This window comes from Erinaceus europaeus, chromosome 9 (assembly GCF_950295315.1).
Source record: "Erinaceus europaeus chromosome 9, mEriEur2.1, whole genome shotgun sequence".
NCBI lineage: Eukaryota > Metazoa > Chordata > Mammalia > Eulipotyphla > Erinaceidae > Erinaceus > Erinaceus europaeus.
This window is the reverse complement of record NC_080170.1, coordinates 109,166,299-109,181,739: the sequence shown is the minus strand read 5'-3', so window position 1 is coordinate 109,181,739 and position 15,441 is coordinate 109,166,299. Positions and strand designations below refer to the sequence as shown.

The 15,441-nt window shown below is 37.2% G+C and overlaps 1 protein-coding gene across 1 annotated transcript in view; it reads right to left on the bottom strand.

The window, feature by feature from the left end:
- Positions 1-4,607: 4,607 nt before the first annotated feature.
- LOC132540479 (lipoma-preferred partner) overlaps positions 4,608-15,441 on the bottom strand; it is a 133,554-nt gene continuing 122,720 nt past the window's right edge. Inside the window, exons 3-4 of the mRNA XM_060198527.1 lie at positions 12,952-13,072; positions 4,608-8,101 (exon numbers count right to left, since the gene is read on the bottom strand). Of these exons, the coding sequence (XP_060054510.1) occupies positions 7,973-8,101; positions 12,952-13,072 (250 nt within the window). The 3' untranslated portion in view covers positions 4,608-7,972. The remainder of the gene's footprint in view (positions 8,102-12,951; positions 13,073-15,441) is intronic.

Below are 15,441 nucleotides of genomic sequence, written 5' to 3'. Positions count from 1 at the left end.
GCATATACATTAACTTGCTATCTGTTTACAGGATGACCTTGATTTTGCCAGAATCAAGACCAGCATAAAATACAAAGCAAATCAAGTGTTTTGTGCACAAGGGAGATCTGTCCTCATCTAGTTTTCATTCACCTGAAGCTGAATCTTTGGGTGGAACATTCCACATTTAATGTCAGTTTCCTTTAGTGACTGCAATTCCATTTACTTTCACTCCTTAAGAAAGTGCTTTCAGCTAAGTTAACCCAAAGTGATTTCTAACTTTTTTTATTGAGTAAATTGAAATGAAATTAGAAAATATTTTTGGGCTCAAAAGCAGAAGGGTAACTGGGTTTCAAACTGTATCAACAAATAGGGGAGAGTTGAGTAAGGTTAAAGGCTAGAGACTTAGGCATTATCCTAGTTTTGTGTAGCTCCAGAGTAATATTTTGTTTAATACTAAGAAAGCCTTTTATGGGAAAGAGCTACCCTTCCTGACATAATAAACTGCTGTAAATAGTGTTACGTACTGGTTGGGTCTTAAAAGACGAAGGAAGGTAACTTGTAAGAAATGCAACAGCCCATAATTCAGCACTTGTCTAGGCACCGGTATTTGGGGTCCACTACAAGTTGACATTTCAACACGTGTATCTTACTTGGTAGATAATTCATCTTCTGGGATTAAGAATTGAATTAAAACCTATGTGTAGTGCCATGATGTCTGACTATACTTGTGGCTTGTTTAAATAAGCCCCTTTCTGGACGTATACCAGAGTTACATCAAGGGTGTTTTTTTTTTTTTTCACTTGATCCTAAATGGACTGAAAAAAACCAGCAGTGTCATATGATATAGGAGTACTACAAGTATCTTAAAAAGTATGATCAAGGAATTAGCTGTAGGGTTTCCTCCTCCCTCTAATAGATGCAACTTTTTACAAGTAGGATATTTTTTTGTTTATGGAAAAAAAAGCTAGAAATGGAAGTACTTAGTTTGATTAGAGACTGCTCTTAACTAATCAGAAACAAAGAGTAAAGATTTTGGTAATTATTTTGTAACTTTAGGGAGAATTTTTGATAAATTTAATTTAAAAAGTAAAAGATTTGCATATACTTATATTCATAGCAGCACAATCTGTTAATAGCCAAAACTTGGAGTCAACCTAAGTGTCCAACAACAGATGAGTGGCTGAGAAAGTTGTGGTATACATATACACGCACAATGGGATACTACTCAGCTACTAAGAATAATGAATTCACCTTCTTCACCTCATCTTGGATGTAACTTGGAAGAATCATGTTAAGTGATATAAGTCAGAAATAGAAGAATGCATATGGGATAATCTCATACATAAACACAAGTTGAGAAAGAAGAACAGACGGGGAAACACAAAGCAGAACTTGCACTCGATTTGGTGTATTGCACCGCAGTAAAGGATTCTGCAGGGACAGAGGGGCCTTTCAAGTCCTACTACACGATAGTGGAGGAGGACTTAGGTGGGGAGTTAGAATGTCTTGCAGAAAGCTGAGGAATTTTACACATGTACCAACAACTGCAAGCCAATAATCCTCCCAGTAAAAAAATTAAGTACATGGGCTGCATAACTTTCCACAAAATAAGCAAGCTTGTTAAATAACTAAAATAGAGTATAACATGTTGCATCCTCTCCTAAAGGGAAGGAAAATAAACAACTTCATATATTTTGATTTAATAAGGATTATTTTCTGTGTTTGTTTGGATTAACAGAGAGAAAATGAGTACAAATAAGGTACTGTACAGTTGTTTAGGCAAGAAATTACAGAAAACAGATGGCTGAAGTTGAATTAAACAAAGAAGGACACTCCCCACCACCACAGTGCTACTTACTGTGCTGATTAGGTAAGTAAGTACATGGGGGAAATAATAAAGTATTTAAAGTGTGGATACATTAGATGCTGTGGGTGTAGTACAGTTTACCTAAATATATGTAATGAGAAACACCACATATCAGAAAGAAAAAAAAAAGCTATAGCCCTTCAAATGGAATAAAAAGAGATGTATTATAATGACTTTGTTGTCACTATAGCCATGGCAAGGCCTAACAATAACTCTCATCACACTGATGTGCTTCCTGAACTTGGACATATAAATATTTTACCTGCTTAAAACAGCTATGTGTGCTGATCTATAATGGAGAGGGAGAGACAGACAGAGATACACCTGCAGCACTACATCACCTCTTATGAAGCTTCCCCTCTGCAAATGGGGACCAGGGGCTTGAACATTTGTCTTTGTCCAGATATGCCACTGCCCAGTTCCCATGAATCTTACTTTTCTAGGAAGCAGATTGAAAGACAAAAAAAAACCTGTGCCTAAATATCAAAAAATAGCCTAGTCAATGAAACTACCATTCATCTTTGGCAAGTGCATATACATATATTGGAATAAGCATACACCAAGTATGCTAATTTCATCATATGTGACTCAATAAGAAGTCAGTCTTAATCCTATAAAGAAAATGGACATGAAGCTAGAAACCGAAAGTGGAAGTCTAGTCAGACAGGCTTTTTCCAAATAGACACAGAGGACACATATTTTTAGTCAACCTACAAAAAAATCTCAGACCCAAATTTTAAGAAAATACACTACCTGTTAGTCCCAGGTTGCTTTTTATAAACAAATTAAAGATGTGTACTCTATACTATGGGGGGGGGGAACTCTAGTGCAATTTATTCCCTGCAGAGTGTTGTGCTTCAACTATTAGAATTTTAATATTGCTGTAGGTAAAATAATGATAGGTATAAAAATTCTGGAAAAACAACAGACTTTTGTCTTAAGTAAAATTATCAATTTCCATTAAAAAAGACATGCCAACACTAAAAATGGTGATTTTGTTGGTTAAAATGCTTTAGATTTTAAAAAAAAAAACTTAACCTATTCTTTTAAATTAATTAATTTTGGATAAAGAGAAATTGAGAGGGAAGGAAGAGACAGAGAAGAAGAGAAAGATACCTGTAGCACTGTTTGAAGACTCATGAAGCTCTCTCCCTACAGATGGGAATGGGAGAACCCAGTTCCTTGCAAACTGTAATGTGTGTGTTCTACTAGATGTACTCAACCAGGTTGCATCACTATCTGCCCCCTCACCATTTAAGCTAGTCTTTTTGTGCATGTAGATGAGAAATTGAGGGTAGTCACAGCTGAATTTTCCATGAACTCCATTATCTGAGACCCTAATGAAAAACTCATTAAAATAAAGCTGAATAATCTATTATCTCACTTTGTAAATAAACACAATCTAGAAAATATGTCCCAAAGGAAGGATTAAAGAATGACACATGTATATTGCAGTAGCATTCTTCACTTAATGAGCCAAATTCCCTAAAAACTATAGTGCATTTATTTGATTATTTATGTAAAGCTTAGGGGCCAGGCGGTGGTGCACCTGGTTAAAGGCACCCATTACAGTGAGCAAGGACCCAGGTACAGGGGGAAAGCTTCAGAAGTGGTGAAGCAGGGCTCTAAATCAGTCAGTCCGTCAGTCTCTCTCCTTCTCTCTATCTTTCCTCCCATCTCAATTTATCTGTGTCTGTCCATCTAATGAAGTGTTCACGGTTTCACATGGTGATAATGTCTCAGAACCAAGAATTTAATCTTGTTCTGTTCACTATACAATTGAACCCCCCCCCTAAAAAAATACAATTAAAAAAGGGATATGTGTGTTAAAAAAAAGTTCAAGTTGAAATGGAGTCTCTTTCTTCACTTTCTGACTAAAAACCAGTGTAAGAGCCAAATAATAACTAACAACATCCAACATGTCACCTTTCATCTAAGCACACTCTCTTAATATAGAAATCCATGGGGGTATTTAAAAGAGTTGGAGAAAATAAATACTGTTAAATAAGATGAGTTTAGATTTCCTTTGACTTCTCCATGAGTGTATCTTTGCAATTTGGAGATTGTTATTTAAGTTACAGACTTCTCCGTGACATTTTTATAGTAGTGTAAAAATTCTTTTAAGAAAAACAAGGCACAGCTAGGCATACAATGCCGACCGTCTTCCATGAAAGTGCACCAAATGAGCGATCTCAGGATATGGACTCGAGGCACATTTTGCAGAGGTATATCTTTTTCAGCCGTGGTTGCCTACAGATGGCTAAAGCAGGGCATAGAACATGCTGTCATATTTCATTCATAACACACATGTACTGTAACTCTAGGCAACAGATGGACAATCGCTTGTTTAAACTACAAATGTGAAATACTAAGGTAAAGTAGCAATACTTCTAGAAATGTATTTGGAAAAAAAAAAAAAAACAAGCGTGCCTTTCCAAGCCAAGAGGAATGGTGAGAGGCTGTGAGGTTACATCAGTGTTTCCCTGATCTTTCTAGCAGCTGCCATAATTTCCCCAACACCCTTCAAAACTTGATAATGAAGGGATCAGGGGGCAGCTGACACAGATTTGACAAGAGAAGCCCAAACCATATCAAATAGAAACAACACTGTTATTCCTGGCTAGTTCACATTAATTGGATTTTTACTAACTAGGAAAACTGTTGGAAGTAGTGTTTTCAGAAGCCTGTCTACATTATATAAACTGCCTTACAATAACCCTGTGTTAAAAGTACTCTCTTCCTCCAGACTCAAATGCAGTTAGTTTTATATACTTTTAATATCACCAGAAACATCTTTGCAGTATATTTTATAGTGACAGTTATAGTGTTGATAACTCCACCACATTCATCAGCACACACCCAAATGAAGCAATTTTTATCAGAGAAGTTTTCCTTCTGAAACAACAATTTGTAAATGACAAGAAAAAGAGCCGCCCATTGTTGAGCTGTGGAGATATCCAGTATCTCAGAAGTCTTGATATCCTAGGCTGGGGCAACACAAGACTTATTTTCGTCATTTGAAGGTGATTTTTTTTTTTTGCAAGTGAGACTTTTGCATCAGTAAGAGATAGGAGTCTAGACAATGAAGAAACCAGATTTTGAAATGATTTGCGTAACCCACAAAGACTGGGTCTCCCCCCTTTTTAGTCCCTTAAGTTACACAGAACTACCAAATATTGTGCTCTTCACATATTTTTGAAACCAGTATATAATTACAATTTTTATTTTATAGACAATATGATTTATTTCTACTATTTATGTACTATATAAGAACAAGATAATATTTCAATAGACAATAGTTATTAATGTTAATATGATTTTTTATGTTTCTGTTACTGGAAAAATTTCATGTAACTAAAATAGAAAAGAGTGATTTGGCAGCATTTATACCAAGTGAGTAATAAAAAAGACAAAAAGTAATAGAAGTCATATGTTTAAGAAATCCTTGCATAGAACATTGTAGGATCCTTTCCTTACTATATCTTGTGAAGAAAGAAAAGATGTAAATCTAAATATTTCTGAATATGTATGAGTGCACATTCATTATTATAAAAGTATAGTAAGTCTATATTAAAGAGAGATTTACTTTAAAAATCTTTGGTAAAGATACTCTGAGGTTACTCTGAGGTTATGTGATAAAAATTAACTATAAAGATAGTAAGCAAGCGAGCAGTGTTCTGGCAATGCCACAGTGATGAGGCTGTGACAGTTTTCTTATAATTCTCTCTCTTTTCTTTTTCTTTTTGGTATGTAAACATTTAGTTACATAAGGACTTAAATGTGACAAACAAGTAGAATGTTATTGCATTTCTATAGTATAAATATTTCATGAAGTCTTTCTCTTTTGGCAAAATTTATAATAATATGACTGCACATCAAGATATAAAATCCATCTCTCAATAAATTGGGCTCTTTGCTTTTGGCCTAAAGACAATTTCTCCCAAGTGCTTCAGAACTCAAAAGCAAGTTACAGGGAACAATTCAGAAAGATTATATTATCATCCTGATTGTTTAATAGCCAGTGCTCTTTGAGGTCATCAGTGGTCTAGCCTTTTGATTTAAAAGCCACTGTATCCTACAATTTGCATGCTGCTCAGTGACTTCCATTGTACTTTGCATAAGAAATCTGAGATCAATGATAGAATTAACAAGGTAAGGAAAGAAAAATATCCAAAGGAAACTCTGAGAGCTAGAATTTTGGTGTTTCTAAAAACTGGTGACCAAAGCATATGAGCCACAGTTAAGTTAGAAGAGCTACAGTGACCAAAGGCTTCTGACCTCCTTATCAAACAAATGAACAAAAAAACACTTATATGCTATAACAATTACAACTAAAATAAAATCAATTTAAGTAGAATTCCTGAGGCATGACTTGCAATTTAAAACATGCAATATGGTTTTTATATCTACTTGGGATGCTAAACATTTTTAAATGTTAGAACAGAAAACTAATCACTTTATAGTCATGAAAAGTTATTTGTGGAATTACAGAAATTTACACAGGACATTAGAACTATATTTGTTATATCTGATTTCTTAAACTGGGTTTTAACCTATACAGGAATTCATTATATTATATCTTACAATTCTGTGCATTTAAAAAATATTTCATAACTTGAGAGGATATTCTTGTAAGAGTCGAAAGGCTTGAAAAGAAAACCTCAATCTATCTAGTTTACAAAATGGCAACCTGATATTACTAAGTTAGGTGTGTCTCCTTATACCAAGCATTTAGAGCCTAATGAATACTTCTGCAGCTGGTGAGCAAGTATTTCACTGCCCAAATAAAAGTTTGAATAAAGATTCTAGGAAGAAACTCTGCATATTTTTTTTTTATCTCAGAAGGCATTATTTCCCCCCCCAGCAATTGTCTTTAATGTGTAGTGTAAATGTGACACTGATGACATGAAAATGTCTTCTGCAAGATGGAATTTCAGCTGCAGAAGGATTATAAGAATCATGTAACTGTGGTTTTCACAGTCTTTTCTAGCCTTTTTGTCTTCCTAAAGTAAACTCAACAACGCTACACAATTTTATCTTGTGCATTTTGTTTGCCCTGATTTGCATCTGTCAGGCATAAAGGCTGGAGGAAAATAAAAAGGGAGGGTTTCAACTGTTCTCCAGAGGTATTTTTCTGTGTAGAAAAAAAGAAAAAGAAAAAATTTTTTTTGGTACTTGTGTTTGGATGTTAGAAAAACATGGCAATACTTCCGAGATGAAATTTGGGATAGTATTGGAAACATTATATTCTAGATAAAATCTGGTTTGTAGTATTTTGTCCAAGTAGTATGGAAAAGGAAAATCTTGAGATAACATTGAGGGATAACAATGGACTTTTCAAACATACCCTTCATATGCTTTTTTTTTTTTTTAAAGCATATCCTATATGAGATTTCTTTAGAGAAAGACTGAAATATGGCTCTATCTTATAAATACTTGTTTTTGAATGAGCCCAAGCATTGGCCACTAGAGATTTTAGATTTGGATAACTGCAGGTTAAATTTAGGCTTGTCTTTAATCTATGCAGTTTATAACTTAAATTCTTTATAGCCTGGCTCATAAAATGTGCATTTTAACTCAAGGCACATGATCAGTTGAAGGAACAGAAAGATATACTTTTCAATATACAGAAAAAGAAAAAAAGGCTAACCTTTGTGATTACAGGCAGTGTGGCGGATTTTGCTGAAGCCTTCAAGCCTAAAAGCACCTGTGAGTTGGCAGTCTCACCCAGCAAAAGCAGTGTGACAGCAAATACTGAACTATTAAAAAAAAAACACCATTCAACCAGATGAAAAGTGAGACAAACACAGCGATTAAAAGTTAAAGGAATGCAGAAGTGAATGGGATGGAGTATAATCCGTGCAAAAATGTGGAAGTCCTTGGGAACAAACAAATCACAACCCTATATGATTCAATGTGAAATGTTTTTGGTAAGAACTTAAAAACATAAAATCTAACAATATATGTGTGTGTGTGTGTGTGTGTTTCAAAAGAAAGGTTAGTAGTTGGTGAAGAACAGAGACAATGGGGTAGTTTGACTGCCTTTCCTCTATTTTCCTATTCCTTATCTTTTTTTCTTTTGCTTCATTCTTCTTTTTACCACCAGCTAACCAGAGACCACATTTAAAGGTCAGTGCTAGCCTTGGCAGTCAGCACCCTGATGCGGGTGGAGTTGCAGGCCTTGCAGAGGATGTGTCCATCCAAAGGGTAGCAGCCCTGATTATCCCCTTCAGACAGCAGACCACCGCAATCCTAGAAAAACAGATAGAAATTATGTAAGTGAGAACACCTATGAAGATCCATCTTTTAGTTTTCTGCTCCAGGTCTCCGCAAAGTGGCCACTTAACTACCTTTTCTCTTAACATATCACCGATCCCTTCCAGTTGCTTCCACAGGAGACAGAAGCATGTTTTGAATTAAATAGAGTAAGAGATTGGGTGTAGAATTATCAGCAGGGTGAAATGACTCTCCCCAGATCACTTAGTAGAAAACAGAGGTACAGGAAGAGAAAAAAAAAAACACAAATAACACAGGCCCATAGGTAATAGTTTTAAGGGTCTTTGAGCTTGAACTCTAGCTGCAACAGAAAACAAAACAAAATTAGGTCCGTGGGGCCAGGAAAGTGGTTCAGTGATGGATGGCATATCTGGCAAGTGAGGCCCTTGGTTCCATCACATAATTTGGTGGACAGTATTCTTAACTGCTAATTAGTCTTCACCCTTTATCATTAATAAGCAACTCTCAAATGGAATATACAAGTGAAAAGATAGAATTTGTGGATGATTTCTGGACAAAAGCAAACCTATAGAATTGACATTTGCTAAACAGAGGGGCTACCAATGGGCTCTGTATAATTACTCAAATTGTAGTAAGAAAATACCATTCTTAGGGTTGTGGGGGGGATTTGGAATTGACAGCAATGGTGAAAAATAAATAAATAAATAAATAAAGTTTTTAAAAATTAATTAAAAAGTGATGAGAGAGAGAGAGAGAGAGAGAGAAAGAGAGAGAGAGAAAGGCACCACAGCACTGAAGTTTCCCCCAGTGCAGTGGGGCCTGGCTCCAGCCTGGGTCATGTGCATGACAAAGCTTACACACTCCCAGAAGGGCTACCTATCTTACCAGTCCAAGAATTTTTCTTTATATTTGGTGGAAGGGAGAGAATTGATTCATCTTCATTAATTTTACATGTGAATATCCAGTTGTCCCAGTAATATTTGTTGAGACTTTTTTATTTATTTATTTTTTAATTTTATTTATTCGCTTTTGTTGCCCTTGTTGTTTTATTGTTGTAGTTATTATTGTTGTTGTCGTTGTTGGATAGGACAGAGAGAAATGGAGAGAGGAGGGGAAGACAGAGAGGAGGAGAGAAAGATAGACACCTGCAGACCTGCTTCACCGCCTGTGAAGTGACTCCCCTGTAGGTGGGGAGCCGGGGTTCGAACCGGGATCCTTATGCGGGTCCTTGTGCTTTGTGCCACCTGCACTTAACGCACTGCGCTACAGCCCGACTCCCTGTTGAGACTTTTCTTTCTCTGATGGTGTTACTTTGATACCCTTGTGGAAAATCAACTGATCACAGACATACATTCTGGAATCTCAAAGCTATTCCACTGATCTATGTCTATCTACATTCCAGTATCACACCGTGTTTTTAAAAATGAATTAGGGGGCCAAGTAGTGGCTAACCTGGTTAAGCACACATGTTCAAATACCCCACTCCCCACCTACAGGGAGGAGGCTTCAATAAAAAGAAAGAAAAGAGATGGGGGGGGAGGGGAGAGGAAGAAGGGGAGAGGAGGAAGGGGAGAGGAGGAAGGGAAGGGAAGGGAAGGGAAGGGAAGGGAAGGGAAGGGAAGGGAAGGGAAGGGAAGGGAAGGGAAGAAGTCTGGCACTTTTTCAAGGAGCAAGCAAGCATGATTTAAAGGAATATATGCTGACCTGAGAGGCGGTCTCAGACCAGGGCACATATGTTAGTTCCAAAGTTACCCATGTAACTATAAGCAAGGGCAACTGCCACTCTGAAAGTATTGCAGCACTGTCATTCTCAACAAGCTATTGAGAGAATCAAAGAGGGTAATGGATGTGAATGTATTTTGAAAAAATACAAAGAGTTACCTAACTGTGAAAGATTATACTACTGTTGATAACACCTCTGAGGGTCCATTTAGGAAAGTGTTAAGATTTCAGTTAAATGCTGGCCCTTACATTTTGAGATAATGCAGGCTTCCTCAGGAAAGATAAACAGTACCTCATGCAGTGGTCAGATTCCTCCCTAACTTTAGTAGTGACTATTTCATAATGGCTTTATGACTTACTTTTGCTGCCCTGAGGTTTGGGGGACTCAGGCTTCTTATTTTATTTTATTGCCAACAAGATTCTCACTGGGGCTCAGTGTCTGCACAATGAATCCACTGCTCCTGGCTAATTTTTTTCCTTATATTTCATAGGACAGAGAAATTGAGAGGGGAGAGGAACTAGAGATAGAGACAGACCGAGAGATAGAGACACCTGCAGCACTGTTTCACTGCTCATAAAACTTCCACTCTGAAGGTGAAGACCTGGGTCTTGAACCGTAGATTTGCATTTGACAAATTTTAATTTTAAAAGGAGTGTCACCCAGAACCATTAAGAGTAGCAGCACAAATTACATTCCCAAGGAAGGCTGGCTTTACTAATATGAACAAGCAGGTATTTTGCAGCTCTAGAGGCATTTTAAGGTAGTGAGTAACAGAATTAAACAATATCTTGGCATTGCAATAAAAAGAAAGAAGGCAGTTTCATAAATGACAAGGCTTAAGCTTTTAATAAGCTAATACCTAATCACCTGGGAACCACTAGAGCTCAGAGTCGAGCACAGTGTTGGAACTATCAGTATCTTCAACTGGGGAGCCCAAAGGAGCTCTTGCACAATCAGTAAAAACTCCTAATTTTAGACATGGGTACTGAGTAAAGAAGCAAATGGGAGATGGTTTGTCTCATGTAATGTCCTGGTAGTTTCTGGAAACACAATAATCATGGTCTGGTCTCTTTCCATTCAGTGTTCTTTCCATTCTACAGAGTTGTTTCTTTTAAAAAATATATATCAAAATTTAAGACAGAGTATCTGTTCTGCTGTCACTTAATCTGGGAAGGAGAAAGGCAGAGTTCAAGCAAATTTCAGCATACAACAACAAAACAACAAACTAAAAAACAAACACTGTCAAATGTGTGAGGGACGTTGGGAAGCTGTGCTTCTTTTAAGTCTGAGTTTCCTCACCTGAAAGAATAATCTGTAAAGTATTTGTTAGCTCTCACACATGTTAGGCGTCACCTCAATTTTAAAGGTGATGGCCAGATACTATTGTTTCTCTTTAGTCACAAAACTGTGTAAAAACTGATCATCTGCAGTGATCTCCCTCCCTCCCTCCCTTCCTCCCTCCCTCCCTCCCTCCCTCCCTTCCTTCCTTCCTTCCTTCCTTCCTTCCTTCCTTCCTTCCTTCCATCCTTTCTTTTTGCCTCCAAGGTTATCACTGGGGCTTGGTGCCCGCACTACAAATCCACTGCTACTGGAGGCCATTTTCTCCATTTTGCTGTTGTTATTATTGCTGTCATTATTGTTATTGTTGTTGGATAGGACAGAGAGAAAGAGATGGGGAAGACAGAGAGGGTGAGAGAAAGACAAACACCTGCAGGCATGCTTCACCTCTTGTGAAGTGACTCTCCTTCAAGTAGGGAGCCAGAGGCTTGAACCGGAATCCTTAGCCAGTCCTTGCACTTTGTGCCACATGTGCTTAACCCAGTACGCTACTGTCTGGCTTCCTTCAATGATCTTTCCTTTCTTTCTTGCTTTCTTTCTTTCTTTCTTTCTTTCTTTCTTTCTTTCTTTTCTTTCTTTCTTTCTTTCTTTCTTTCTTTCTTTCTTTCTTTCTTTCTTTCTTTTTTTCTTCCTTCCTTCCTTCCTTCCTTTCTTTATTATTATTTTTACCAGAGCAGCACTGTTCATCTCTGGCTTATTGTGGTGTGGGGGATTGAACCTGGGACTTTGGAGCCTCAGGCAGAGAGTCTGTTTGCATAACCATTATGCTATCTACCCTCCACCCCAGTGATCTTTTCTTACGTTAAAGCTGGCCACATACATACAGCTTAGACCCCAGAACAAAATAAAAAGCACTCTACATAAAAGAGGTGGCCAGTTGTAATGAAGGTTGTAGATAGAATAAATGCTGTCCTCAAGCTCAGGGGAGGCTCTGTCAACACCCTTGGCCTCTATTTTAGGAAGATTTCTGGTTGGAGCTGGATGAGCCAGTCTCCTGAGGATATAGTAGTAAGGGAATTCATATTATCTTTTACAGAGATAAGAAGTAGCTGAAAAATGGTGACACACAGATGGACTAGTAGAAAACAGGGAAACTGCCTCAAAAGGATGTCCTGGGATAAATTAAAAATGAAAGATGAAAAATATGTTTTAAAATCAGATTCTGAATGTGGTACCCTTTTAATTTTCAGATTATAGGGGAAAGATGTGCTAACCTTTGTTGTATTAATGGCTACAAGTCCCTGGGGCAAGAAGGCTTCCCTGTCACTTCCTGGCTGGATTAGGCAGTCTCTTTTATGTATTCTCAGTGTACCTTCTGAATAACTCTGCTAGAGCTCTTAGCAGTAATCTGAGCCCTGGTTTAAGTGCTCAGTCAATGGCTGTTAAATTTTCAAGACTTTGAACATGAAGTTCCAACCCACCCCTCTGAGGGAAATGAATTTTTATCCTTCTCAATGGGTGACAATAACATCTCTCACCCTTATGGTCATCCTAGCAAATGTGAAATATTTGTTAGAACGATAATAACTACTTCTAACACATATAGCACTTAATGATTTACGGTGTCCTTTTATAAACAATTCTATGCTTAATTGCACAGAATTTGAAGGCCTTGTCCAAGGAGGAAAATTGAGACTGAAGATAAGGTCGCTTACCCAACTTCATTATCACTGAACACTGTACAAGCACAGACACTAAGGACTTTCCCAGATTCAATAACTACTATGTTTATGAAAAGTTAGCTGTAATGGGCTTTCCTTGGCTTGCCAAGCACTGGCAGAATGGAGGGGTGTTGACCACAGACCTCACAACGGTAGCAGTGAACATGGAAATCGCGGTCCAGAGCCACAATTCGGACAGTCTCCTCTTGGCCAGGGGCTGGCATGATAGGCTCTGTGCACACAGAACATCTCGGGGCAAATTTCCTGAAAAAGGAGACAAGGTGAGTCTCGTCAGACACCAACAAAGACGTGAGGCACAGAGGTAAAAAGAATAACTGTACACCACGTATTAGGATATCTATATTCTAGTGTGTACTTGAACAAATCACTTCTCTGGGTCTCCTGTACCATACAGGAGTTAGGCACATTGACTGTGGTAGTGAGTGCGGTGGGGGAGTATGGGATTGCATCAGGAGCTAATTACTGACTATTCAGCAAATGGCATGAAGTCCACCTGTGAAAAGAGAGTCCAAGCAGCAAATCTTGGGCTTGGGCAGGCTACTCAGAGGAGGGAACGGAGGGTCCTGGAGTCTGTTTCTGACTTTTGTTCTGACACCTTTGTGTCTGTTTCCCCAGGGCTTACTCAGATATTCTGAGGCTGAGAACTTTGTCTTATTCCCACTTACTAGAGCCTCTTTCTCTGAAATGTTTCTTGAGTCCTAGGAATAAACATTAACAAACCACAAATACCTCTCTTTTTAAAACAGCAGGGGTTATCTGGTTAAATATTATTACTTACTATAGCAAGTATGTATATGTAGTTCTTACAATTTATTTGTTAAAGCTTTTTGTTTGAAAAGGGAATGCTAAAAAAGCTGTCAAGTTCTTTTTTTCCAGATGTTACCTCTCCTGAAGAATTTGTGAACACACATACATACACATGATCTTTAGCCTAGTTTTGGGTGAAAATTTTAATATTTCTTAATATTTTAATATTACTAATATGACTGGTGGCTCTAACATTTTTCTAAATGGCTAAATAGGCTGCAAATCTAGGTCATGAATCCATCTGTATCTTCTTGAAATTAGAGGTGGCATTTATGAAGGTGTGAAATGAGACATGATTTGAAATGGACATGAATAGGAACTGAAAAGATTTAAAAAAAAAAAGGAGAGAAAGACTATGCAACTCAGTCTTTTTATGGTAATGGTTTTTAAGATTAATGACGTTAAAATTTATCTATTTGTAGTGATACTTAAAAAGAAATAATGATAGTAATCTAATACTTTGCAGAACACTTTACGGTTGTCAAAGCATTTTTACATACATTATGCTCTATATGTACATATTCATTTTCCTGGCAGCACCCAAAAGGCATCTGTATGGTTGCAATCTAAATAAATATGAATTAAGCAGCAGATCAATTGATTGCTATGAAAGAAAAATTAAAAGGATCGTGGTACAACTGCAGCAGTAATCAGAGTTGTTATAATTGGTATTTTATGCAAGAAGTTTATACTCAGTAGAAAAAAAAGTTGTTTTGGACTACCTGATTATTTTTGAATCTGGGTCATCAGTAGTGAAATAAGCAGGCTTTGGGAATCAAATGCAGAGTTTTCTTCCCCAAACACATTGCGACTATAAATGTACTCTGTGAGGTCAGAAGTATGGTTTTGCCTCTCACTTGTATCCAGAAGTCTTTTGTAATTTCCAAGTTGGATTACTTATTCTTCTAGGATAAAATGTTTTTCATGTGATTTACCTATCTTAGTAGTAATAACTTGCATATCTGTGGAGACCACAAAACTATGAATTTATACTGGACAGATTATGTTCTATCTCTGAGCCTCCAGAAACAACCAGTGTTGAGAGAGTGGAAATTTAGGCTACATCTAATGAAATAAAACAATTGATCATACGTATCTGTTAAAGAGATGTTAGTGAGGTCATTTTGTTCAGTCTCAAGGTCTTTGCTCTTTGAAAAGGCATGAACTTTTACTTGCTGAGGAAAGATTCCTCCCTAACATTTGGCCTTATTTTCACAATGGAGTAAAACAGAGTGAGAAGGCAAGGAAATGGTTTGCACAATCCCCACATGAATTCTTGGCCTGCATTTTAAATACTGTTCACAATCCCAGATGGTTTATATCAAGACTCAACTCACTGGGAAGAAGAAAAGAGAAGGAAGGAGAAAGGAAAAGAAAGAAGGGAGAAAATGAGGAAAAGGAGGAGTAGGAGAAGAACTGATAGATTGCTATTGTTTATCGAGTGCTTAGAATGCAGGAAACCGTATTATACACTTAACATGTGGTACGGGAGATGGCACAGTGGATAAAGCATTGGACTTTCAAATATGAGGTCCCAAGTTCAATCCCTGGCAGCACATGGACTAGAATGATGACTGGTTCTTCTTCATTCTCCTCCTATCTTCCTCATGAAATAAAATCTTACCCCCAAAAAAGAAAAAAAAAAAAAAACCTCAATACACTTGACCTTATTCTGACAGTCGTTATGAATAAATACTTTTTATCATTTCTACATTAGAACTATGGAAGTCATGACTCAGAGAGGGTGTCCTGGCACATTTCTGGCAATCCAAAAATGGATATTGGTCATATAAATTAATGAATGA